The 27,291-nt window shown below is 40.5% G+C and overlaps 1 protein-coding gene across 10 annotated transcripts in view; it reads left to right on the forward strand.

Moving 5' to 3' along the window:
- The first annotated feature begins 5,062 nt into the window (after positions 1-5,062).
- ptprk (protein tyrosine phosphatase receptor type K) overlaps positions 5,063-27,291 on the forward strand; it is a 586,179-nt gene continuing 563,950 nt past the window's right edge. For 5 of the 10 annotated variants that reach the window (XM_043683688.2, XM_043683689.2, XM_043683694.2 and 2 more), the window contains exon 1: positions 5,064-5,238. In XM_043683688.2, the coding sequence (XP_043539623.1) occupies positions 5,163-5,238 (76 nt within the window). In that variant the 5' untranslated portion in view covers positions 5,064-5,162. Of the gene's footprint in view, positions 5,239-27,291 lie in introns of all 10 variants that reach the window. The other 5 variants (XM_043683662.2, XM_043683679.2, XM_043683684.2 and 2 more) reach the window with 2 other exon arrangements.

A 27,291-nucleotide genomic window follows, 5' to 3' on the forward strand; every position in this document is an offset into this window, starting at 1 on the left:
GGGTGGCATGGTGGCTCAGTGGTCAACACTGCTGCCTCATGGTTCTAAGGACCTGGATTCAATTCCAGCCTCAGGCGGCTATATGTGTGAGTTTGCACATTCTTCCTGTGTCTGCATGGGTTTGTTCTGGGTGCTCTGGTTTCCTCGCACAATCCAAAGTTTAGGTGGATTGGCCATGGTAAATTGCCCATAGTATCCAGGGATGTGCAGGTTAGGTGAATTAGCAATAGGAAATATAAGGTTATAGGGAAAAGGTGGGGCTGTGTGGAAGGCTCTTCAGAGGGTTGGTATGGGCTGATGGCTGGATTCCACACTGTAGTGATTCTATGATTTAAATTTTGCAGTTGTTTTGGACCTAAGTTTCTCATTCTCAAACCAAATGCTTGATTCAGCTATGATATGGTCACTATTCCCGAGGGGATCTTTTACTGTGCGATCATTTATTAAATCTGCCTCATTACACAATATCAGATCCAAAATAGCCTGATCACTGGTTCTAGGAAACTCTCTTAAATACACTGCCTGAACTTTTCCCCATGGCTACCTCTGCCAATTTGATTTTCCCAATCTGTATGAATATTAAAGTCACCCATAATTAATGCATCGTGTTTTAAACATGCCCTCTTATTTCTTGATTTATTCTGTTCTAAGTGCTGCTACTGTTACGGGGTCTATAGGCTACACCCATTAGTGTCTTTTTCACTGATTATTTCTTACCTCCACCCACATGGATTCTACATTTTCCAAATCACGATCATTTCTTGCTATGGTACTTATAGAACCTCTTGTATACAAAGTTGCCCCACCACACCTTCCTTCCTGCCCTTTTGAAAGCTCACATATCCCTGAATATTTAGTTTCCAGCTATTATCTCCATGTAGCCATAATGGACCCATTAACTTCTATTTGGCAATTAATTCATTTATTTTGCTCGAAATACTGTGTGCATTAAGAGCCATGCATTTTGTCTTTCTGCCATTTTTCTCCCTTAGATCTTATTTGCTGCATTACAACAATATGCTTTCACATTCTGTCCCTTCCTGTCACATTCTGGATATCATTACAAAACAGCCGCACTGAAAGGTTACCATATTCCTTTGCATTGTGAGCCTATGATTTCCATCTCCTGAACATACCCTCCCTATTTCATTTAAAGCCCACTCAAAGACCTAGTTATTCAATGTGCGAGGGCAATAGTCCCAACATAATTCAAGTGAAGCCCACTCCACCAGAACAGCTTCCTACTACCTCAGTAGTGATTCCAGTGCCCCACAAACTGAAATGCATTTCACCCACACCAAACTTTGAGCCACACATTTAGCTCCTTGTCTTTATTTACGTGATGCTAGTTGGCCAGTGGCACAGGTCATAATCTTGAGATATTCCCTTACAAATTCTGCTTTTTAGTTTAACTCCTAACTATTCAAAATCTTTCAATGTCATTTTTACCAAAATGGACAAGTGGATCCCCGACAAATGCTCACAAGGAGCCCAATAGCCTGCAAATTATTTGCAATAATTTAGGAGATGTGGGCTTCACTGGCTAGCCAAATATTTAATGCCCATTCCTACCTGCCCTTGAGAAGGTGGTGATGAGCTGTCTTTTTGAACTGCTGCGAGGTGGCTCAGTGGCTAGCACTGCTGCCTCACAACACCAGGGACATGGGTTTGATTCTACCTTCGGGCAACTGTCTGTGTGGAGTTTGCACGTTCTTCCCATGTCTCCTTCCCTCTGTTTCCTCCATAGTTCAAAGATGTGCAGGTTAGGTAGATTGGCCAGGCTAAAGTGTCCAGGATGTGCAGGCCAGTGGATTAGGCATGGGAAATGCAGAGATAAGAGAGGAGGGGTGAAGTTGGGTGAAATGCTGTTCAGGGTTAGTGTGGACTTGATGGGCTGAATGGCTCACTTCCACGCTCATGGGATTCTATGCTGCAGTCTATTTGGTGTAGCTCCATATACAATGCAGTTAGGAAGAGTGTTTCATCAGTTTGACTGAGAGATAGTGAAGGAATGGTAATATATTTCCAAGTCAAAATTGTGAATCTCTTGGAGAGGAGCTTGTAAATGTTTCAGCTTTATCTTTTCCACTGATCTGCTGGGCCCCAATCACTGAGGATGGGGATGTTTGTGGACTCTCCTCCCGTCAGTGATTTGTTTATTTGTCCATCGTCATTCACAACTAATATATTGAGAAGTAACTGGAAAATCTCTAATTTTGGATGCATTTAGAAGTTAAAACTTATGAAAAATACAAAGTATGAATGAAGAATATAATTTTGTTTCAAAAGTGTCACAAGTGAGCGACAGATGAAATAGTTAGGAAAATGACAAACTATTCAGGTGAAGTACGAGTAGTCGATCATCGTAATGTTTTTATGTCTATAGGCTTGACACATTTAAACCAGTATGATTCAGCTGCAAGTACCGTCTGTCAAGGAGAGTTTCTTTGATTTCACTTTGTCACCTATTTTCCACTCCTGGCCAATATCATGTGTAAAATGGATGAGTATTTATGATCAAATTATTTGAACTGAAGTCTTAAAAAGTACCAGTTTACTCCATTGTACAAGGGACTAGTATATCTAGTCTAACCAATAACAAAATCGAGAGAGTTAAATGACATGGGCATGGGTGTGTGTGTACGCGTGCATCTATGTGTATCTCACTCCCCTCCCTGCAACATTTGACACACATCATTTGAATATGCTGCCATGCTCTGATAGCATTATTTTTGGGGAGGTTCATAGTTGAAAAAATTACTGCAAATCCAATTTTTCATTTGTTGCTAACGTAGGGAATGAATATGATATATTTTAGTAAGGTGAAAAATACCGGCAATAATTATTGCCTGCCATCTTGTAGTTTAAGCTGGCCTTTAGGAATTGTCCACTCATCTTCTCAAATATATCTCAATGAAAGAGTGGTTCTAAACCCTGCAAATAATAAAGAACAATAGCACTAATGAGTATTTACTTATACCCTCTTGAATTAAAGAAACTCAATATGGTTATGAAATACTGGTCGTTTGGATTTGATAATTTGCCAATAATTCTTCTGTAGAAGCTAAAAAAAAGGTACGGTATAACAAACTGCAAGTTCAACAGGAAATTCCAGCTGGTTCTGTTTATTAGCATGAAATAAAACATCATTCAAGTGCTGAAACTATTGTTTCCATTTTGAGTTTTATTTTCATTTCCGTGCACTATAATTCATGAGATTGCTAACTGGTATGTAAGAAATAGCACGTAAGTGATAATACATGTTCCATATGATTATAATTGCAGTACTGAGACATTTTTAGTCTAATGTTCAGATTTTGCCTTGTGTTCTATTTAACCGTGGCGAACTAAAATACTGTGCTGATGCAAGAATCATCACGTATAGTATTCACCCAAGGTTACATCAAGGCCAGAAATATATTTGAAGGCAACAATGAACCGCCTTGGTACAGTTACTTATAAATAATTATAATTTTTCCTAGTCTCTGGTGCAGTGCAGTGCCCACCATTAAAAAAATGCAGGCTGTAACTTGAATAGCTAGGTTCCATACAGAGCAAAAAAAACCCCTCAGCTTGGGCTTCTTCAAAGTGCTGATGGCCCCAAGTAAAGGTGACAGTTCCCCTGTGGGTCCTAATGATTACAAATCATCTGCTGCAACAGAACGCTTGCCCTACTCATTTGCTTTGTGTGCTTCTGCGCAGCACTTTCCATTACCTCTCTGCTCTATTGCTTCACACCAGTGAGAAACATTTCAAGTCAAAGTCCAGAGCAGCTTAAACCCCCTCCAGACACACAGCCATAGATATTTACAAAAAAACCCTGATATCTTAATGTGAAACAAAATGCTAAAAGGACAAACTGGGGAGGGCTAGTGTACTGGAGGCAAAGAGTGTTTGTGGGGTTTGACAATAAGTTTATTTCTTTCTGCACGTTAGTTTTTCAAATGAGAAAAGCAATGTAGAAGTGATTCCCCAAAATTGGATGTCAATCGAGATGCAGACAACCATTGCCTCGGCGTTACCTGAAGGTGCTGAAAAAAAAACTGATTCAAAAGTGGCAGTACAAATCAAAAGATCCGATTATCAAGCACACAGCAGGCATGACACTTGATGGCGGATGAAATCAGTTCTGAGTTTCATCCATCCTCTCTCCAGTTGCGGGTTTGGCAACGACTGAGTGCATAAAATTGTTTGAGACCAGTTTTAAAAATTCTAACACGTATTTCTTTCTAAGGGGAAAAGAGAATATAAGTAGATGGACAGTTGCATATCACTTTGAAATTTCCGATCAACAGTTTTATAATAATTTGCGAAGCCGACACATTTAATGGGGGAAGTGCACGATAAATAGTTGCGCTTCAATCAATCCAGCAAAAAAACCCACCTAATAAACATCACTCTGACCCCCGCAATACCTGAAATTGATTTTCTTTCACTTTTACTGTCAAACTAATTTACTAATGAGTTGACATCACCACTAATTCCCTACTTTAAACATATTCTGGGTGTAGTTCATATTTAGAAAATATATAGTTCATATATATAGAGTTCATTTATAGACGTTAACGTTGTCGCAAATGGGGCCAGAAAAGTTACCTGCAAGTCGTCACCAGTTACAATTTACCTGATGCCCTTTTCCCAGGCGCTAGTGTGAATATTGCATCAGTTTGGGATGCGTTCCAACTCCCCCCCCCCCCCCTTAATCACAGAAAGGACCTGCAGCACACGGTGCAGCCTCACGGTCAAAACTCTCAGTTATTTCACATTCCAGTTATGAAGGAAAAGCCGTCAGTGTCACGATGAGACGCTGTCCTTTGCACGAGTGCACTGTCGGTCTGGTACTTTCCTGCTGTGAGTGTGCAACATGGGCATTGAGGGAGAGAGAGAGAGACAGACAGACAGACAGACAGAAAGGGGATGATTTGGTGAGTGCGCGGCCAACCAGTAGAGGACGCTCTGGCCTCCCTCCTGCGCTGTGAGTGTGTGTCTGGGTGACGTCAGGGGCTGGCCGGGGGCTCCTCTCGCTGTTACAAAGTATTGAAGTGGAGGGGAATGTATCGGCCAGGCTGTGGGAGCGCTGAGCTGGAGTGAGGAGCCTGAGAGAGAGAGAGAAAAAAAAACACAACCACGAAAACAATCTGCAGAAGTCCGACTCGAACATTATGAATGCAGCGCCCTTAGTGCTTTTGCTGTTGTTGTATGAAACTTGTGGCAGTGCCGCTGTGGAATTCTCCTCGGGTGAGTCTCACCGTTCCAGGGAGTAGCAACTTCCCCCCCCCAGCCCCCAGCCCCGAGCCCCGATCCTCCTCCTCAAGGTGTGTGTGTCCTGGGCTCCTGTGTGCTAGAATTCTTTTTGTAACTGGACTCGGCAACAACAAACAAAAGCTATTGATTCAGCAGCTAATGAGAACAGTTTTCTTTTTATTTAGTTTCTGTTGTTGAGGGAAGGAAGAGGTTTGCTCAGCTGCTGGTAGTTTGTTGAAGGGGTGCCGGTGAGAGCCAGGGGAACGCGGCTTGTTGAATGTGAGCGGTTGGGGCAGTGTGCCGGCGGGGTCGGTGGCTGAGCTTCCAAGTTTGTTTTAAAATTCTCTTTCGTGTCAGGCAGAATGAAGGAACACTTTTTTTTTCCAGTTGTTTAATTGGTGATTTATTTCCATATTGTTCTGTTTGCTGTGGAAATGTGAGGAGTGGGGAGGCTGTTCAAGGTTAGCCACTTGCTGAGAGGTGAGGGGGGCCGTGGCTTTGACTCCGGGTCGAGCGGGCACGTTGTTACAAGCGGCCACTGACTCCTATTTCCTTTTTTAAAAAAATAATGTCGGTAGGTATTTATTTTCTTGACTCCACATCGCAGGATATATGCAGAGATAAATATCTTTCTTTCGCCTAATGTTCATCCCACTTTACAGACTAACATTTAGAGCCGAAGAGGACATAAAGCAACTGGTTACTTTCGAATCTCGTTGTAATTAATCCAACTGTAATTTAGCTGACCTCACTCCCTTGGTAAAATAAGTTTGCATTGAAAAGCGAGGGGGAAGGTGGCGTCTTTCAGGACAATAGGTATGCCCCAGTGGTATGTAATTTAAAATGGAGTACCTTAGTAATGAAAAAGTACAAGCAAGCAACTCATTGATTTCCTGGTAATTTTACACCCAGGGAAAGTTGCTGTCTTTCTGTTCAACAACAGTACAATGCTTTCATTGTAATTCTATAGTTTGTGTGAAAGGTACATCCTTTCCTCTTCGTTCACACACAATAAAATCTAAACTTATATTTCTTAAATGCGGCACCTAACAATTAGTAGCTTAGTGAAGGGAGGGTGGAGGAAGTACTGTAGATGGAAAGAGTGGGAGGTAAGACAAACTGTGTTTCAAGTATTCTTAAATATATTTTTGCAAGTCCAGAGTGATGCTTGAAATCACTCCTTCCTGCATCTGAGTGGGTTAATTAACATTACAGTATGTGTAATGTAATTTATTTTTTCCCTCAAAGCCTATTAGAGTGCCCAATAAAAAAACGACTCTTAACAATTACTGCAAAAGCAGTCTCAAACCTGTTTTGCTATGTGAAATTGAAGACTTTATTCATACCAATCCAGAGCTTGGCCAAATAACTGACAAACGTGTAATATATTGCAATTCTATACAATGAACATTCCGGTTTGTTCAATGATGTATTGTCATTTGGAATGTTGTCAGATCATAAACAGCTCAACAATTCTTGTGTATGATTTCAATTGCAGGTGGATTTAGGCCACCATGTTCTCAAAAAACACAGGGTATGAGGGAGAAGAGTTGAATGTTAAACACAATTTAAAAATGCATGCCACTTTTGAGTACAGTTTTGAAAGGAATAAAGACTGCTTGATGGGTGTCTAAATGATAAATAAATCTATTATCTCAAATACTCGGATTGATATTGGAGGTACAAAGTTTGATCACTGTCAAATAATTTAATGGTTATTGCACGTGAATCCTGTGCTGTGAAAGTCCAAAAAGTATTTTGTCTATTAGAGTTCAAGATTATTTGTTGAATGGTTTCACAGTGCAGCCAATGTGGCAAGATTCACAGGCAAGTTGCAACATTTTTGTTAAGTGAATGAAATATACAAATACGTTAATTGCATTATAAAAGATAAATACTAAGTAGAATTTTTTCCCTAGTAGTGTTACCCCCTCTCATTTGCTGCTGGAGGATGTCAGTTATTTTCCTGTATGTAATAGCATTTCATTGTATGCTTGAAAGAGGAGCAGCAGGCTATTTCACCCCTCCAGCCTGTTGATAAGATCGTGGCTGATCAGATTTTGACCTCAGCTCTTAATTTATTACGCTATAACATAAGATAAGATTCACTTGTCTTAGAGAAATACAGCATGGAAACAGTCACTTTGGTGTAAATCGTCCACGCCAAACAAATATCCTAAATGCTGCATTTGGCTCATGTCCCTCTTAACCCTTCCCATTCACATACCCATCTAGATGCCTTTTAAATGCTGTAATTGTACCAGCCTGCACCACTTGCTCTGACAGCTCATTCCATACACACACCACCCTCTGTGTGAAAAGTTTGCCCTTGGGTTCCTTTTAACTCTTTCCCTTATCACTTTAAATCTATGTCCTGTAATTTTGAACTACCCTACCCTGCCAAAAAGACCTTGTCCATTCACCCTATCCATGCCCCTAAAGTTTTTATAAACCTCTATAAGGTCATGCCTCAGCCTTCGATGCTCCAGCGAAAAAACCCCAGCCTTTTCAATCTCTTGCTACTGCTCAAACCCTCCAACACTGACAACATCCTTGTAAATCCTTTCTGAACCCTTTCAAGTTTAACAACATCTTTCCTATAGCAGTGAGACCAGAACTGCACACAGTATTCCAAAATTGGCCTAGCTAATGACCTGTACAGTTGCAACATGACCTCTCCACTCCTATACTCAAAACACTGACCAATAAAGTGTACCAAATGCCACCTTCACCACCCTATCAACTTACAACTCCACTTTCAAGGAACTACGAACCTGCACCTTTTTGATCGGCAACACTCACCAGGACCTTACCATTAAGTGTATAGTCCTACTAAGATTTGCTTTTCCAAAATGCAGTGTGCATTTATCTTAAATTAAACTCCATCTGCCACTCCTCGGCCCATTAACCCATCTGATCAGAGTCCAGTTGTATTCTGAGGTAAGCCTCTTCTGTCTGTTGCAGCATGAACTTTGTCATCTGTAAACTTGCTAACCATACCACTTGAATTCGCATCCAAATCATTTCCATAAATGACACAAAGCAGTGGACCCACACCAACCCTTGCAGCACACTATTGGTAACAGGCCTCCAGTCTGAAAAGCAACCCTCCACCACCATCCTCTCCCTCCTACTTTCAACCCAATTTTGTCGCCAAATGGCTAGCTAGCTCTGTATTCGATGTGAATGCCTTCCTGAAGTTCTGATATGGAGATGCCAGTGTTGGACTGGGGTGTACAACATTAAAAATCACACCATACCAGGTTATAATCCAACAGTTTTAATTTGAAGCACTAACTGGACAACCACCTGATGAACGAGCAGCGCTCTGAAAGCTAGTGCTTCCAGTTAAACCTGTTGGACTATAACCTGGTGTTGTGTGATTTTTAACTTCCTGAAGTCCATGCAGGTAATGCCCACTGCTTTGCCTTCATCAATCTTCATCAATCTTCATAATTTCTTCAAAAAACTCAATCAACATGTTGACTATTGAAGTTTAGAGGGAGAGGAGGAAAGGCATTGTGTGTTTTTGGTTATTAGAGAAATCAATAGTTAAGGAGACTTCCTTTTGGATGAGATGCATTTGTTTCAAATGATATGTTTTCCACCTGGTACCAGACTGAGGGACAGTGCAGAGCAGCTGAAGGAAAGATATTGGGAGGGTTGGATGGGTGGTGGATGTGGAGAGAGAGAGGTTCCAGTGATTGTGATCCATGTTGGAACTACCAATGAAAATATACAAGAGTTTCCATTTGGAGAATGTCAGCAGTTAAATTAAAGAACAGGATAGTGGCATTGTCTTTATTGATTAATAGGTAAGCCATGTGCAAATTTGCCCAAGAATGGTATCCGTGAACACTAAGAGGTGTGAAGAGCAAGGGGTATTTAAACCAACACTGAGACAGCGAGGAACTGTACTATTGAAACAGGTTCCACCTAAACGCTGTGATCAGGAATCTAGTAAAAATAAAAACAAGGCAGTTATGGGGTTTAATGCCAGTACATTGTTGGCAATAAGAGCAGGCTTCAGATGTAAAATATGACCTAAATATCCATTCCAAAGCAAAAGGAAAGACAGTAATAATTACAGATTGTACATAAAACACAGCAGGTGCAAGAAAACCTGCGGAAAAGAAATGTTTCACCAGGGCACTTGGCCTCTGGCCTTATTATAGCCTTGGCCTGAACATGGGCGATTCATTTACTGAGCTTGGAATGAATGCCATTTTCGTGCAGGTAGCAGTTGACCAATTGTGGCATCGGAAATGTTGAGAATCAGCTGGTAGGGAATCTTCAGTGGTTGGAGTTAGAGTAAGCAACCAAGTAAAATGATCATAATGGTTGGACATCACTATAGGCAGTCTCGGATAGTTATTTGTTTTGACATGTTGTGGCACACGTCTGGGGAAGATGAAACTTGAACATGAACCCTCTGAACCAGAAAGATAAGCACACGACCACTGTGCCACAAGTCTCTATCGCATGAGTTTTATAATATACTCAGCTCAACCATTTTCAATAGCTTCATCAATAGTCTTCCGTCATAAATGCACAAGCAAAGATGTTTGTTGATTATACAGTGTTCAGTCCCATTCATAACTTATTGCACATTCATATGCACCAAGCCCAGGACAATATGCAGCCTTGGGCAGATAAATGGTAAGCAGTATTTACACTACACCCAGGCAGTGACCATCTCCAATGATGGAGAATCTAATCATCTTTCCATGACATTACGTGATATTAGAAATGCTGAAGCCTCCACCATTGACGTTCTTGGAGAAGCTGGTAGAAACTAAACTTATCTGGAACCAGCCATATAAATACTGTGGTTACAAGAGTAGGTCAGGCTTGCAATTTTGTGATGAGTAGCTCACCACTTCACTCCTCAAGGAGTCTACAAGGAGTGTGATGGTATATCCTGTAATGGATAAGACAAAACTCTCTCAAAATATGATGATGGTCTAGACCCTAACTTTTTCTTATTTTAAAGGTAAGTGTAAGGCATTGCATTCCAGATGCAATTTGATAGTTTAAACTATCATCTTCAAAAGAAAAACACATTTCATTTTTCCACTACAGATAAAATAGTCAAAATAGAAATAAAAGAATTGGCGTAATTGTACCTCTACCACAATGCTGAACAAAATAGTATATATTAACTATTAATTAACAGTTCCAATATATTAACGTCCCATAAACACACCCTTAGCAAATGCAAATTTTGTAAAATAGGTTGTCTCACATGCAAACAATACAAAATACTCCTCTTAAAGCTATGGCATCATCGTAATACACTTCATTTGCCTGACTGAGTGCAATTCCAACAACACAAAGCTTGACTCCAGGCAGAAAAAAGCATATCACTTGATTGGCAAACTCCCACCCCCTTCACTGGTCAGTTCTCTGTGACTGAAGTACAGTGGCAGTAGTGCACCTCGTCCAAATGGCAGTGCAATAATTGGCTAATCCTGCATCAGCCCTTTCCAAACATGCAACTTCAACACCGCGAAGGCCAACAGCAGTAGATGTATGGGAACACTATAACCTGCAAGTTCTCCTCCAAGCCAGTTGGCATCCTGACTCACTCTTGCTATGCCTTCATGGCTAATGGAACTCTCTGCCAGCACTATGGATGTACTTCTGCCAGGTGAACTTGAGTGTGGTGCTGGAAATGCACAGCAGGTCAGGCAGCATCTGAGGAGCAGGAGAATCTACGTTTTGGGCATAAGCCCATCATCAGGAATGAGGCGAGTGGGCTGAGGAGTTGAGAGATAAATGCGAGGGTGGTGGGGCTGGGGGGAAGGTAGCTGAGAATATGATAGGTAGATGAAGGTAAGGGAGAAGAGGAGGTTGGAGCGGATAGGTGGGAAAGGTGATGGAGAGGTTAGGAGGGCGGTGCTGAGTTGGAGGCTTGACTGGGATAATGTGGGGGGGAGGAGAAATGAGCAAACTGTTAAAATCCACATTGATCCCATGTGGTTGCATGGTCCCAAGGCAGGATATGAGTCGTTCTTCCTCCAGGCGTTGGGTGGTAAGGGTTTGGCAATGGAGGAGGCCCAGGACCTGCATGTCCTTGGCACAGTACGATGGGGAGTGGAAGTTGGTTGGTGCGAGTGTCCCAGAGATGTTCTCTGAAATGAACCGCAAGTAAGCGTCCTGCCTTCCCAATGTAGAGGAGACCACATCGGGTGCGATGAATACAGTGGATGCCATTGTTGGAGGTACAGGTAAATTTCTGTCAGATGTGGAAGGATCCTCTGGAGCCTTGGACAGAGGTGAGGGGAACGGTGTGGCTGTGGGTTTTGCACTTTCTGCAGCGGCAGGGGAAGGTGTTGGGAGGAAGGTTTGGGCTGTTGGGGGCGTGGACCTGATGAGGGAGTCGTGGAGGGAATGGTCTCTTTGGAACTTTGATAGGGGTGGGGAGGGAAATATATCTCTGGTGTTTGGGTCTGTTTGTAGGTGGTGGAATTAGCGGAGGATGATGCAATGTATGTGCAGGTTGGTGGGATGGAAAGTGAGGACTGGGGTGTTCTGTCCTTGTTGCATTTGGAGGGGTGGTGTTCAAGGGCAGAGGTGTGGAAAGTGGAGGAGATGTGCTGGTGGGCATCATCAACCACATGGGAAGGGAAATTGCGATCTTGGAAGAAGGAGGCCATCTGGGATTTTCTAAGATGGAATTGGTCATCCTCTGAACAGATGTGGTAAAGGCGGAGGCATTGGGAATAAGTGATGGTGTATTTACAGGAGGTAGGGTGAGAGGAGGTATAGTCGAGGTAGTTGTGTGAATCGGTGGGCTTGTAGTAGATGTCCGTGGTTAGTTGGTCGCCAGAGACGGTGATGGAGAGGTCCAGGAAGGAGAGGGAGGTTTCTGAGATGGTTCAGGTAAAGTTGAGGTCAGGGTGAAAGATGTTGGTGAAGTTGATGAACTGTTCAATCTCCTTGTGGGAGCACAACGTCGTGCCGATACAGTCATCGATGTAGTGGAGGAACAGGTGGGGGGTGGTGCCGTTTAATTCCAGAAGATGTACTGTTCCATGTACCCGACAAAGAGGCAGGCATAGCTGGCACTCATGCGGGAGTCCATGGCTACCCCTTTGGTTTGGAGGAAGTGGGAGGATTGAAAGAAGTTGTTGAGGGTGACGACCAGTTCAGCAAGGCAGATGAGGGTGTTGGTGAAAGGGTGCTGGTTGGGACGTTGTGAGAGGCTTGGAGGCCTTTATAGGTGTGGATGGATGTGTACAGGGACTGGATGTCCATGGTGAAAAGGAGACTTTGGGGGCCAGGGAAATGAAAATCTTGGATGTGAAGGGAATGGGTAATGTCCCGAATGTAGCCAGACTGACTCCCACAGTTCAGAAAAACAACTCCTAACCACCTTCAGCCTTGTGCAGATGGGGAGCAAAGATCAGACTTTGCCTTTTATGCTTATGAGCGAATAAATATTCCATGGATTAACAGACATCATAACCAAATGATGGATTAGCACGTGTGGTCCAAATAATTCCAAATAAACTTTTAGTTCAAGGGATAACTTGATTTGTCTGCACAAATTCAGCTTGTAAGGTGTGCCATTGTGGCTAACACTGATACATGGCTGCATTGTCAACACTGGGAGCTAAATATTCCAAATTATAGGATGTACAGGAAGGATAGGGTAATGGTCGACGGAGAGAGTCACTTAAATGATTCAGGCTCAAAACATTTCAATGAGGGGGTACATTGGGGAAGGGAGCAGACAGAAAACATTATTGACTTTAAAATAGAGGTGGATGGGAATTGTACACCTGGTAGTAGTAGGGAAGTGGTAGACTGTATAAATGCAGCAGAGAGGCAGAGGTAGGTAAGGCAGAATGATATTAATGAGGAATGTTACAATTTCTTGAAAGATTGGAATAAGAGTAACTCATGTCAGAGGGAACTTATTGTATTTAGATCAGTTTTCTGCAACAATATTCGTTGTCACTACCACAGAGGCAGGCCAGATCGAGCTAACAACGCACAAACATTTCTCTGACATTGATCATAGCTTGATTGAGTTCATTGCAACTACTCAGATTTTAGACTTGGGTGATGCTGACTTTAACATGATGAGAAAGAGGAAACTGCAAATCTGTTAATGGTTAAAGTGATAAATCATCAGTGGGAGGTGTTCAAGAAAAAAAAAAGTGCTGCAGAACTAGTATATATCTCTGAGGGGCAAAAGTTCTACTTGCCATTTTTAACAGAAAAGGAGTGATTGAAGAGGTAAGGGACAGCGTAAGAAAAGACAAATGCAAATACTTGCACAGATTCTGGTCGCAGGAATAGATACAGAGAACAAGATTGGATGGCAAAACAGCTTGAAAGAGTTACAAAAGCGATCTGTGTTATGAAATTTGAGAGAGAGAGAAAGAGAGAGATATACGTTTTTTACAATTAGATTTAAGGGGTGGGCTCCTTGATGACTGACAGCAATGATAGAGTTATTGAAAGGAAATGCTGGACATATGAAATATTCATTGCATCAGTATTTGCTGTTGAGAAAGAGGATGACATAACCAACACTGTGACAAAAGTAACATTGAATCAAATGCTCAGCAAAATTAAAGGAAGCAAATGAATAAGAATGAAGAAAATATTGGGACTTTTAAAAAATCCCCCATTTTTAATATATACCAGGACCAGATGGTTTCCATCCAATGTTCTAAAGGTGGTAGATAAAAATATTGCAAATGTCCTAAGTATAATCTTAAAAACAATGTGGGATCTTTTCATTTTCTTTCAAAAATTACACTTGTCTTTCTAAGAAAGGTGACAGAGGGAAACTAGGGAATTATAGATCAGTTAGCTTAATATCTGTTGTTTGGAAATTACTAATCTATAATTCAACATAGTGAATTAATGCTGTGATGTTTCAGCTCATTGGGAATAGCAGCGTGATACTGACTGGGAATGTCTGATGTGCCTGACTGTTCACTAGTCACCTCTGCAAAAAAAAAAACCAAGGGATTTCTCTGGATTTTATATATATGAATATTCAGAATACATCTGAAAGCCATGTCATAGCTTCCAAGTTGAAGTTACACCTGTGTTTGTTCAATATGTTCTTCATATTCTTTTATAAAGTTAATTCACCTCAAATTTGGGCATTTGTGGGTCTCTAACTGACACCACCTCAGAAACTGCAATTTAAAGACAGTGTCTTAGAATGTTAAACCATTCTGTCCAAGATAATTTATTCTTTATAGTTTCTGTTTTTGTATGAAGAAAATATATTCAAGCCATAAATTCTAAACATGCAGTTCTACTTTGAAAATCAGTCTCATAGTGACTGAAAGTTCAAGCTGCAGATCATGAAATCGAAGGTCAATTATCGACATGGTTAGGAAATCGGCTGAATGGCAGGAGACAGAATAGGGACAATGGCAGGCAACCCAATTGGCGAAATATGGCTAGTGTTCTTAAAGGGTTAGTGTTGATGACAGAATTATTAACTGAATTCTTAATGACTTGGATACAAAATCATCTCATCCCAGTAGTTAGATACAATTAAAGTCAGTGTAGATAGAAGCATGAAACTGCAAGATATATTAATAGGATAAGTGGGGAAAAAGTGTAAAGATTGGATCAGCATACGATTATAATAATTTGAAACAGTGGAGTTCTGTGTATTGTACAAAGCTGATTAAGATATCAAGAACTGTTGAAGAATATAATTAAAAGTCAATGGAATGCTCACCTATATGTATTGAATAGCTGTTAGAAGTTATACTACTGCAAAATCCCTGCATATATGAAAGAGAGGTTAGAATAAACCTGGGGGCTCGCTGAGAAGTTTTGAGCTCTCTGTACCTCATGAAAGTTACGTTGCACTTGGAGGGAGGAAGTGCAGTATAGATTTTATGAGAACGACTTGACTTCTAAGTGTTATCTTACCTTATAATTTAACATCAGTGGGCTTCTTAAGCACAGATTGATCACCGTCAATCCCAATACTATTTTGACTGGTTGCAGAATTCCAAAGGAACTCAATGGCCATGTATTCTGTGAAATTTAGAAGGTTTGTTGATTTAATCAAGTTTTTTAAAAATAAGGAACTGAAGGTAGATAAAAACTATTTCCACTGGTTGGAAAATCTAGGACAAGATGACATTGTCTAAAAGTTGACACTGCATCAAGTTAGGAGGCATTTCATAAGCAAAAGGTGTTAGAAGTTTGGAACTCTTTTCTGCAAACTGCATTTGCTGCTTGAGCAATTGTATGTTTTATATCTGTGATTGATAGATTTCTGTTAACTAAAGCTCTCAAGGGTTATGGGGCAAAGCCACCTTTGGCACTAGGTCACAAATCAGCCATGATCTCATTGCCTGGCATAATAGCTTCCAGAAGCTAAATGGCATTCTAGTATTCATGGGAACATGGGAAATTGAAGCAGGAGTAGGCCATTTGATGAATTTTTACGTCTTGCCTAGAAGAACTATACTGATGCTACAAATAACTTCAGTTTCTCCAGGCTAGGGAATACAATTACTGTACTTGCATTGAGTTCAGTTGGGAATTCTGCAAACAGTCAAAAGAGTATTGGGATTGATGGTGATCAACCTGTGGTTAAGTACTATTTGCTTGGGTTACAATGGCCATTTAGATACAAAGTGCTTTGACGCTTTTTTTTTGATTCCATTCTAGCAAAAAGATAAAACTTAAAAATGGTTTAGAAGGATTATACTTCAAATTACCATAAACGGGCAAAACATTTTATTTTCTATCCTCTTATTGTAAAGTGAATTTCAGCAATGTATAATTACTGGTGAAAAGTACTGTGTTGTTGTTACGTAGTGAGAGAAGATTAATGCTAATGATTATGTGACATTTCACTCCTGCATGTCTATTACAAACCTTTTAGATACTTCGGGTATGAGTGGTAAAACTGTCGTGATTATTGTTGCAGATAATTTATGTAACATGGGTTTGCTACGGATGTTGAATTTAAAATGGAAAACATTTCCGGGAAGAATATATTTTCTTAATCCAAGTAAAGAGAAACAATGTAAGCAATGCACAACATCATTGGATGTATTCAAACACTTGCTCACTTTCATTGCTGTGGGTGGAATTTTGTTTTGCTTTTATGCCAAACACAGTAAAGGGTGCTATTGGGATATCTTCATTTCAGTCATCTCGGTTCAACATCAAGCACTTCAGATCAAATATTGTTCAGGTAGATGCTGATGCAGATTGCTAGTCAGCCTTGCCCTATGAAATGTACCCCTACTATACCCATGTTGTTTTGTTTTTCATTTATTGATAATGCCAGCAACTTGTAACTTCTCATGTCTGACTGAAATTGCTAAACAGTATTGAATTAAGAGCAGAAATTTGGTCTGTGTCCAAGTCCAGATTAGTACTGGCCCAGTCTGACTCACATGAGACCATTTCAGTTGAAGGGCATTTTTATTCCATATGCTTTGGCTTGGGTTGAACCATTGTTGTTTGGTGATGAGATTATGATGCAGCTGAGCCCCTTCCAACTGTACATTATTAGTTACAGCAGATACCTGCTAATTTATTTATAAGTGAATATGTTAAATGACTCAAGCATTCAGAATTGTATATTCCTGGAAGATTAAACTTTTTCAGTGGAATAGAACAGATTTGGAAAATTACCTGTAGGGTTATTATAACAACAAACTTGATGCCAAACAGCATGGATGCATAAGTCCAAACTAATTTACTGCATTCTTCTGTTTCACTTGAAAATAGTAAAGCTACTTTATGCAAACTGCGTGCAATATGGAAGATAAAATGTGCAAGACAATATTATAATTATATTTATTTATTAAAACTGGCATTGTGCACCTTTGCGTTTAGAAGTATAAATCCTGTCCACAATTTTGACAGGAATTTTACTGTGATTTCTCGAACATCTAATACTAAAGGTTTACAGAGGATGAAATATAATTAATGTTCAAGGTTGTTCAGACTTGGCTTCCTATTGCTGACTATGTCTCATTCACCATTGTTTTACATTAAACTGCATATATGTTTAATGTTATTGCACAGCCCCTCATTTCTGTGTGTTCTGTTGGCAAAACTGAAAAATGCCGAGTTGAACAGCTCACTGGCAGCTCTGAGATGTAGGTAGACATCCTTATTTGAGTTACTGGAAGTGCACAACAATAACATGAAGAAAAGTATGCCAAATAGCGTTGGTGCCAGGGTGTAGCCCTGTTTTACCCTGTTGCTAATCTTGAATGCATTCGATGTCACTCCAAAGTAACTCGTGAAACTGTGCTTGTTCTCGTGGAATGAAATGTAGACAGGAAGTCTATTATCCACTGCAGTTGAAAGAATCTATCTCTGCTGACAAGATCCAAGGTTTTGATGAGATCTTTGGAGACAATGGCATATATCAATGTTGAGGAATTGAGAACGGAGTAACTGAAACTTAACCAAGAATGCAAAGCTACATGTTTTCTTGATTAAAAATCACACACCAGGTTATAGTCCAACAGGTTTAATTGGAAGCACACTAGCTTTTGGAGCGACGCTCCTTCATCAGGTGATAGTCACCTGATGAAGGAGCATTGCTCTGAAAGCTAGTGTGCTTCCAATTAAACCTGTTGGACTATAACCTGGTGTTGTGATTTTTAACTTTGTACACCCCAGTCCAACACCGGTATCTCCAAATCATGTGTTCTTGATAGCTGTGTTTACGGTGGTAAAACATGGATAATTTATGCAAACCAAGAAAAGGAAGCTAAATAGTTCAACCTTCCATTGTCTCCAATATTGGCAATGTCATGCTAAGGCAGAGTGCCGAATATGTAAGTAAAGGGGTCTTACTGTGTTTGTCCATGTTGTTAGCAATGACTTTGTTGGCTGGGTCAGGTCAGCAAAATAAACAATGGCTGCATCTCAAAAGATGTACTGTATAGGTATTTTGTTGGTGCATGTGACCAGCAGATTACCTACATCTGCAATGCAGGGATGTCTGTAAGCAGAACTTGAGGTCAATTTGGCATTACAGTCATTGACTGGAGATAAAAAGCAGGATATGGAAAAGCAAAGATGGAAAAGAGAACCCAGTGGAAGGAACATGCAAGTCAATCTCTGGCCAATGTTGCATGTTCTCTCTGTTGTTCTTCCCCTACCTCTTTCTGCTTTACTCTTTCTCTGCTCACTTCAATCACTCTTGAGCTCCTCTCTACCGACCTCGCTTGCCATTTCCTGATTTTGATTTTAACATGCATATATGATTAGATTAGATTCCCTACAGTGTGGAAACAGACCCTTTGGCCCAACAAGTCCACACATACCCTCTGAAGAGCAACCCACCCAGACCCATTCCCCTGCATTCACCCCTGACTAATGCACCCAACACTATGGGCAATTTGGCCTGGCCAGTTCACCTAACCTGCATATCTTTGGACTGTGGGAGGAAACTGGAGCACCCGGAGGAAACCCACGCAGACGCGGGAAGAATGTGCAAACTCCACACAGACAGTTGCCCGAGTTTAAGAAAAAATATCCAGTCATCTCACATACACTTCCAGCAGAAGTATTTGCCCATTGATCAGGAGTAGAAAACATATGATTTCCTCTTGCTACTTGTGCCACTGTGGCTGCTGATAGCACCCTGTCCATTATCAGCACAATTGAAATTGATAATTGAGCACACATCAGGGATTTAAACTTGGAAACTTCCTGATCTGTATGATGTTAATTGCTTTAGATGTTGGGAAGATGGAAGTCTGATTTTTCTTTCTCTCTTTTTTGATATAAGCACTTGCTAAACATTGCATTAATGCTTTGTATTTCAGTCCCTCCCTCAAACCATGGAAGTTGTGTTTTCCTCATCAATGTTTGTTAAAGTGGCAAAAAGCCTGAGTAATCTGAGTTCAGGTAAATGCATTAAATGTGTAATTTCCCCAGATTGTCTGTGATGTGAAAATTATTAGATGCTGGATTATAGGCTTGGTTGTGAGATTCACAATGTATTTTATATATAGTTAGAAATTATATACTTGCTCTGTAGCTTTTTAAAGGAGTTTAACAGTCAATTGATTTGACTTAGTGTTATCTCTTTCTCTATTAGATTGAATGCAACTTTTTATAAAACAAATTACTGGGCTTCAGTTATTTTGAAGTCTTTTGATCAAATTCGTATTGTATCTGCTGCCTTGAAAATGTCTTCCTTCGGATTAGTTGTTGTCTTTTCCTTAACCTGGAAGTTATAAATTACATTTTATATTGCCTGTCTAGTGCAGAATGTACTGATCTAATAAACAGAATAGTGAATTTTATTACTGAGTAACATATACTTGGCTCATTCATTCAGTTTGGTTTTGAGAGATATTTATGTTTTTCTAAACCTTTTTTAATTTAGATTTCTTCAATGTTTTGTTCAGAGTTGATAAAGCCTTTGAACTCCTAACGTACTGTTTACTATTCTTCAATACTTCAGAATGATCTCATTTGGTTTGAATTGCCAGTATACTTTTCCAATGGAGGTAGGAACATAGGATAAATCATTTTGTGGTTACTTGAATAGTAGATATGTAGGAACAGGATGTGGTCATTCAGTTCATTGAACCTATCCTATCATTCAATAAGATACTGGTTGATCGAACACTTCAATGCATTTTACCCACTATATCCCTATAATCAGGTATGCCTTGGAAAATGGTGGGATGGTGGTGGGGGATGGGAGTGGGGGTAGAAAATGGTCAATTTCTACTTCAAATGTACTCCAAAGACTGAGTTTCTATAGTTGGCTGGGCTGAAGAGTTCCAAAGATTCCTAACCCTCTGATTTTTAAAAAAAATCTTGTCATCTCAGTCCTGCATGGCATCCTTATTTTTAAATTGTATCCCGCCCTTCCTCCCTACTTCTAGAATTCCTAACTAGGGATGCACCTTTATATATTTTTGTAGGTTTCATGCGATTACACCTCATTCTTAAACTCTAGAAAATACAGGCCCAGTTTTCCCAATTTATTTTCATAGGATAGTCTCACCATCCTAGGAACCAATTTGGTGCATGCTGTTGTAGTCTCTGACTGGCAATATTATCTACCCTGAGGTAAGGAGACCCAAACTATTCTTCATATTTCAGATACTGTCTAACCAAGCTGCTAGACAGTTGAAGCAAGACTTCACCTTACCTGTGCTCAAATGCACTTTCAACAGAAGCTAACATTCCATTAGCCTTCCTAATAGCTTACTGCACTTGCATAACAGCCTTCAGTGATTTTTTGATAAGTCCCTTTTCATATCTACACTTTCCAACCTCTTGCCATCTAAGAAATGCTCTGCGTAGCTGTTCTTCCTCCCAAAGTGGACAGCATCCCTCATCTTTGCACGTTATATTCCATCTCCCATGTTCTTGCTGAATCATTAAGTCTGTCCAAATATTCCAGTAAATGTTTTACAACTTCCTCTGCACACTTGTTCCTGTTTAACTTTGTATCATCTGCAAAATTGGAAATATTGTAGTTGGTCCCCAAGTCCAAGTTACTTAATATAAAATCTGAATAGCTGGGGCCTAACTACCAATCCTTGCAGTTCACAGTTAGCAAATCCAAGAATGACCCATGTATTTCTCATTGTTTTCATGCCTGTTAGCTAATCCTTAATCCATTCCAGTACATTACTACTTAACACGTGCGTTAGTGTTGCTAACCAACCTTCTGTAGGGGACCTGATCACAAGCCTTCTGAAAATCCAAATAAACTACATTGAGTCTGCTTAATCAATGTTGTTAGTATCCGCAAAAAGCTCTTGAGTTTTTAAGAGTATGATTTCCCATTTGCAAATCCATGCTGACTATGTCCAATCAGAATTTTTGTCCGAGTGTCATTTATTACATCCTTAATGATAGTGTTTAGTATTTTTTTTGTAAGGTTGACTACTCTGTAATTCCCTGTTTAATTTTTCCTTACTCCTTTCTTAAGTAGTATGGTTGGCATTTGTGAGCTTCCAGTATGCATCAATGATTCCAAAATCAGTTGCATTTTTGAAGAGGATTACCAATGCATTTGCTCTGTCTATAGTCAGTATTTTGTGATGTAGACTATTGGGTCCTGGGAACTTATCAACTTAAGCCCCGTCAATTTCTTCAGTACAAACTTGTTAATAATTCCAACTGGGGCGAGAGAGATGTTCAGGGCAGTCACTTGACTCTAATTCTGGGATATTTCTTATATTGTCGTCTTTAAAAACAGACCCGAAGCAATTGCTGAAGATCTCTGCCATTTCTCTAGTCCCCATTATAAATGTTCCAGACTTGACATTTGGTGCATCCACATTCGTCTTGGCCAAAAGTTTCCTCTTTATGTAGAAGCTTATACAGTTCGTTCCTCTGTTCCCACATACTTCAAATCTGCAAAAGAAGTACTCAAACCTTTTACTTAGGCATTCCGCCCTTGTCTGCTGCAGAGCGGAGATTGACACCAAAACACACAGAGAAGGTTGCCAATCTGATAAAGAAGTGTGACAAATGGTATAACCTACCCCTCAGCTCTCCCCCAGCCCCCCCCCCCCCCCCAATCTGTTATAAAGGAGTGGTAAAATGAAATTGAATCTGTTCACCCACTTTATAATTAACAAGTAACAACTTATTTATCTAACTCCAACAGTGAACAAATTAACTGAACTAACAAACTGAGCAATTCCTCTCTAGCCACCTATTCCCAAGTAAAACAAGATTCTAATAGTATGTTGTTCAAATAAATACAAATCCCACTTGTATAACAAAACAATAAAAATTTTAGAACTTATTCTCTATGAGCTTTGAGTGACTGTGTCTTCCGAAATGCTTGTCGCCCTCTCCACAGATCATCTTTCCAAAATGCCTCTATGTCAAATTCTTGTGACAGGGACTGTTCTCTCCGTGAATTCTGCAGTCTTGAATAGTAGGTAAATATGCTGTGGTACCTTTATGGAACAATGATGCTTTTTTCTGAGAGTTTGAAGTTGTTACCTCTTCAGTTGGTCTCCCCAATTTTCCAAAATGCCCTCATCTTTATAGCCTTGATCTATTAATTTCTTTACAATCCGATTGGTTCAACGTTGGCAAAACCACCAGATTTAAATTTGATAGGGTTTTAGTACCTAAGTTTTAGTATTTAAGTGTTAAGAATTAAATTGGCTAAATTTGAAATGACTTGTTGTATTGGTAAAAATGCTGTCTGGCTGTTTAATATATAATGTTTCGATTTGTGTGCTCTCTGTAGCTGTGCGTCAGACTGCTGTTCAGATATTCTTTTTTTTTCAAATTGCTTTGCTAAGTACAGAAAAAAAAATCTCTTTTAAAGCAACTATGCACTCTTCCACTATTGTGCACTTTTATACATCAACTTCATAACGTGTGTGACAGACAAAAGGCAGGGAACTGACTCAGAGTTTAATTAAACAAACCTTTTTTATTTAACTCTTTCAGCACCAGTACTCAATATGAACAGACATTTTATTGTGACATTTACATCTCATTTCATCTAACCTAACTTGAACTTCAACTCACTTCATTTAACTTTACCTTAGCTTTACTTAATCCACATTTAACTCTAACTATAACTTTATAAGTTTGGCTTTATTCAAGTCGTACCCTAATTTGAATGAAGTGGCCAGCTTTGTTCTCAGTGTAGATCTCACCATAGTTCTTTGTTGTTGCTGAAGCTCACTTCAGAGTATGTGCTTCTGAAATGTGGTTTGGAAGGATTCTCTGAAAATTTCTTTGTTCTGTTAATGTATCTGCTCTTTTCCAGAAAAATCTCTGACACTCAGCCAATGAATTAATCAAATCCTGAACATATTGTTCGATACCAGCTAATGGACCTTGGGCTTTTTTAAAAAACCAGCAAAATATTAAACAGTCACATTCCATGGTCCATGTAAGGTAGAGACACCATGACACCTGTCTTATTTAGTCAACACAGGCAGTTTCAAGTCACAGAGTGTCCTGGCTGTGGTTTTAACTGAGGTCAAAATTCCCAGCATGCTTGATTGTAGCTCTTAACCAGTCTGGTAACTATTTCTGTTGCTGACCACAAGTGTGACCACCTTCGCTACATGATATCCATATACAGAGGAACCTTGATTATCTGAACAAGATGGGCCGGCACTATTTCTTTCGGTAAATTGATAATTTGGTTAATCGATTCAATGCCTCTCCTCTGGGACTCAGAGTTTTCTGTGAAGTCTGCTCCCCAGGAGAGGAGACTGCAGCACACCACGTGCAAGTTCCCCCCCCCCGCCCCAACAACACCCCCCCGCCTATCCCCCCACCCCGTCGAACACCGCCCCCCCCACCTGCCTCCCAACCCCGTCCAACACCGCCCCCCTGCCTGCTCCCCAACACCGTCCAACACCGCCTGCCCCCCAACTCCATCCAACACTGCCCCTCCGCCTGCACCCCCAACCTCGTCCAACACCGCCCCTCCACCTGCCCCCCAACCCCGTCCAACACCACCCCTCCGCCTGCCCCCCCAACGCCAGGCAACAGGAAACAAGGCAGTGGTAAACTGAGGCTTTAGTTTACCATTGCCTTGTTTCCTCTTGTCCGTGCTGTCCCTAGCCCCTATATGTTGCATCTGTTTTGAGCTGAGCTTGCTATTAATTAAACTTCAAGTTCACATACATGTGTCTGTGTTGACCTTCTCAAACATCTTGGTTCCATCTTCAGAAAATTTAACGCTTTGTCTTTAACAAAACCATGATGACTTTTCTAAATTAATCCACATTTGTCTAAATCATATTTAAATTTATATATTCCCATATTATCAATTCCAATTGCTTCCTTGAGTATGATGAAACAATATGACTTAGACACTGGATATGTCCTTAGACCCTTTCTGAAACAAAGGTGCAATGTTACAATCTCCCCATTCTATTTTGCAGCCCAACCAGTATCTCAACTACCTTGTTTGTTTTTGTGACTCTCGGCATCTTCTTTGGTAAAGTCAAATGCTAAGTATGGAGTACAGCTTTAATCACTTCCCTACGTTCACTGTTTGAGTACAGGTCTTGTTTTCAATCCATTTGGCGTACCCATCCTCTGACAGCCTATGATCACGTCTTTCGAGGACCTCTGGCTGTAAATTGTGATTGAAGCAATTGTGTGTAGATCTGAATACTCTGGCACACCATCAAACAACTCTACTCCTGTAATTGAGTAATTAATGGCACAATTGAAGGTGCCTGGCCTGAATATTCTTTCCTGAGACACACTTGCATTAAAATCTTAATGCTGCAGAGTTTGGTCTTTGCTATCAATGATTTGTATCCTTTTGCATCAGGTGTAACCAGCGAGCAAAGTGTCATCCTTTTGGATCAATTTGGCATCAGAAGTTCTGTTGCTTCATGGTGACACAGTTTGGACACACAGAATCTTGGTTTGTCCTTTGACAAGAAGGCTGAAACAAGATGCTGCTGCTTCTGGTGCACTAAGTAAGATACAAGGAATGTGGTTGGTGATACGGTCTATCTTTTTACAGGATAGTTTGGAGGCAGATAGTCAGTAGGTAGGGGCTAATTTTCACTCAAAGTTAAGACTCAACAAAATCATCGCAATAATATCACTTGGAATACAGAACTGGTTCAGAGGTAGAAGGCAGAGGGTGGTGGTGGTGGAGGATTGCTTTTCACACTGGAGGCCTGTGACCAGTGGAGTGCCACAAGGATCAGTGCTAGGTCCATTGCTTTTTGTCATTTGTATAAACAATTTGAATGTGAACATAGGAGGTATTGTTAGTAAGTTTGCAGATGACATAAAAATTAGAGGTGTAGTGGACAGCAAAGAATGTGACTAAAGAGTACAATGGGATCTTGATCAGATGGGTCAATTGACTGAGGAATGGCAGAGGGTGAATGTGAAGTGCTGGAGTTTGGAAAGGCAAATCAGAGCAGGGCTTACACACTCAATGGCAAGGTCCTGGGGAATGTTGCTGAACAAAGAGACCTTGGAATGCAGGTTCCAGTGGAAGTGGAGTCACAAGTAGATAGAATAGTGAAGAAGGTGTTTGGTGTGCTTGCCTTTATTAATCAGTGCATTGAGTATTGGAGTTGGGAGGTCATGGTGTGGCTGTACAAAACATGGTTAGGCTACTGCTGGAATACCGTCTGTAATTCTGGTCTCCCTGATATAGGAAGAATGTTGTGAAACTTGAGAGGGTTCAGAAAAGATTTGCAAGGTTATTGCCAGGGTTGGAGGGTTTGAGCAATAGTGAGAATCTAAATAGGCTAGGGCTGTTTCCTCTGGAGCATCAGGGGCTGATTGGTGACCACATAGAGGAGAAGGGATAGGGTAAAAAGACTAGGTCTTTTCCTGGGACCTGGGAGTCTAAAACTAGAGCATAAAAGTTTAAGGTGGGAGGGGAAAGATTTAAAAGGGAACTAAGGGGCAACGTTTGCACGCAGAAGGTGGTGCGTGTATGGAATGAGCAGCCAGAGGAAGTAGTGGAGGCTGGTGCAATTACAACATTTAAAAGGCATATGGATGGTTATATGAATAGAAAAGGTTTATAGGGATGTAGGCCAAATTCTGGGAAATGGGACGAGATTAATTTAGGATATGTGATTGGCATGGTTGTGTTGGACCAAAGGGTCTGTTTTTAATGTTGTAAATCTCTGACCCTGTGACTTTGTTCAGTGAAGGAGAATGTGGAGAAGAGAAATGGTTTCTGTTTCTTTTGGCAGACTGAATGGCAAAGCAATTAGCGATGTTATTCTTACTGTGAATATTGGACAGGAATTTCAAAAAAAAGGAGAATGAATGAGTGAGTTACTGCTAAAGAATGTGGAGATGGGTGATTGCACATTAGAGAATGCTGAGAGGAAGAGGGGAATTATTGAAAGTTGAATGCATGCCAGGGTCAGAGATAAAGAGGAGGAAGACAAAACAACAGAGCCATAACTATTTTCAAGTGGAGGAGTGGGTTGTGACCCAAAAGGGGAAGGTGTATAGGATGGTACGGCTGAGTGATCAAGAGAGAAAAGAAACTGAGTAATGGGCCTGAATCCAGCAGAGCGATGTACTTTCAATGAACAATGAACAAATCAATCAACTTGTTGCAGTTGAATTATGACACTGACATCTATCCGAATGTGATGGATGAACCAAATATGCCAAGGATCAATTGAAACCTGGCAAAGAACACTTGATTGGCTGAGCAAGGTGATGAAAGCATTCCTCAAAATAATGGCAGAATTACAGTTCGTTGATATCTTTCTCACTAATGCTAAAGTAAAGTTCTCTCAGAACTATTCTGCTCCAGACCCCAATAGCCTCCTGTAGAAAAGGATTAGCTAGGGCTTATGCATCCTCAATATCCAAGCAGCATAAAATGAATGTCACCGAGAAGCATCAGAGTCTGATGCCATTGTGAGCAAAGAGAAAGACTCACCTTTGACTGAGATTATTTCTATTTTGCCTGGTATGAGAGGATGAAACTTAACATTAACAAAGGCCAAATTCTGCAGATTTGAGTTGTTACAAGAGTAACCCAGGATCCCCTGATCCACCTTCAGTTGTTCTGTCAACTGCTCAATCATAATATCAGGGGTGGAGTTGCTTGATGGCTCCAGAACGTTCAGACTTGTACACAACTCTCATAGAAAATACTTAAGAGCTACCCTTCCCTTAACCCCAAACTCCACCCCGGATTTCACCCAAAATATAATTCATTTCTCTGTCACTTGCTACACAAAACAGCTTCTCGTCCACAGTGAGTTCATCTTTCAGCTTTGCTCTCGTGATTACTCCTCATCTGTATTCAAGCCCTCCCGAAACCTTTCCCTCCTTGTAACCAGCATTCTTAGCCATCACCCCCCTGGATATCATTAATCTTGATAACCAGAAGAGCCATGATAATCACTGGCTTTTACTCCACAGCCAATGAGCTCCTGTGTCATTGACTTTGGAATTTGATTTTGTTTGTTCATGGGAGATATCTCAGGAACTATTTATTTGAGGTGACAATAGTGGAGTGTGGACCTTACTCAGGTGAATATTCAACCCAACATTTTGCATTTAATGTATCATGTGAATCTAAGTACTGAGAAAGGAGAT

This window comes from Chiloscyllium plagiosum, unplaced genomic scaffold, assembly GCF_037043375.1.
Source record: "Chiloscyllium plagiosum isolate Xiang-an unplaced genomic scaffold, Cpla_swu_hap1 HiC_scaffold_3, whole genome shotgun sequence".
In the NCBI taxonomy this organism is placed as follows: Eukaryota; Metazoa; Chordata; class Chondrichthyes; order Orectolobiformes; family Hemiscylliidae; genus Chiloscyllium; species Chiloscyllium plagiosum.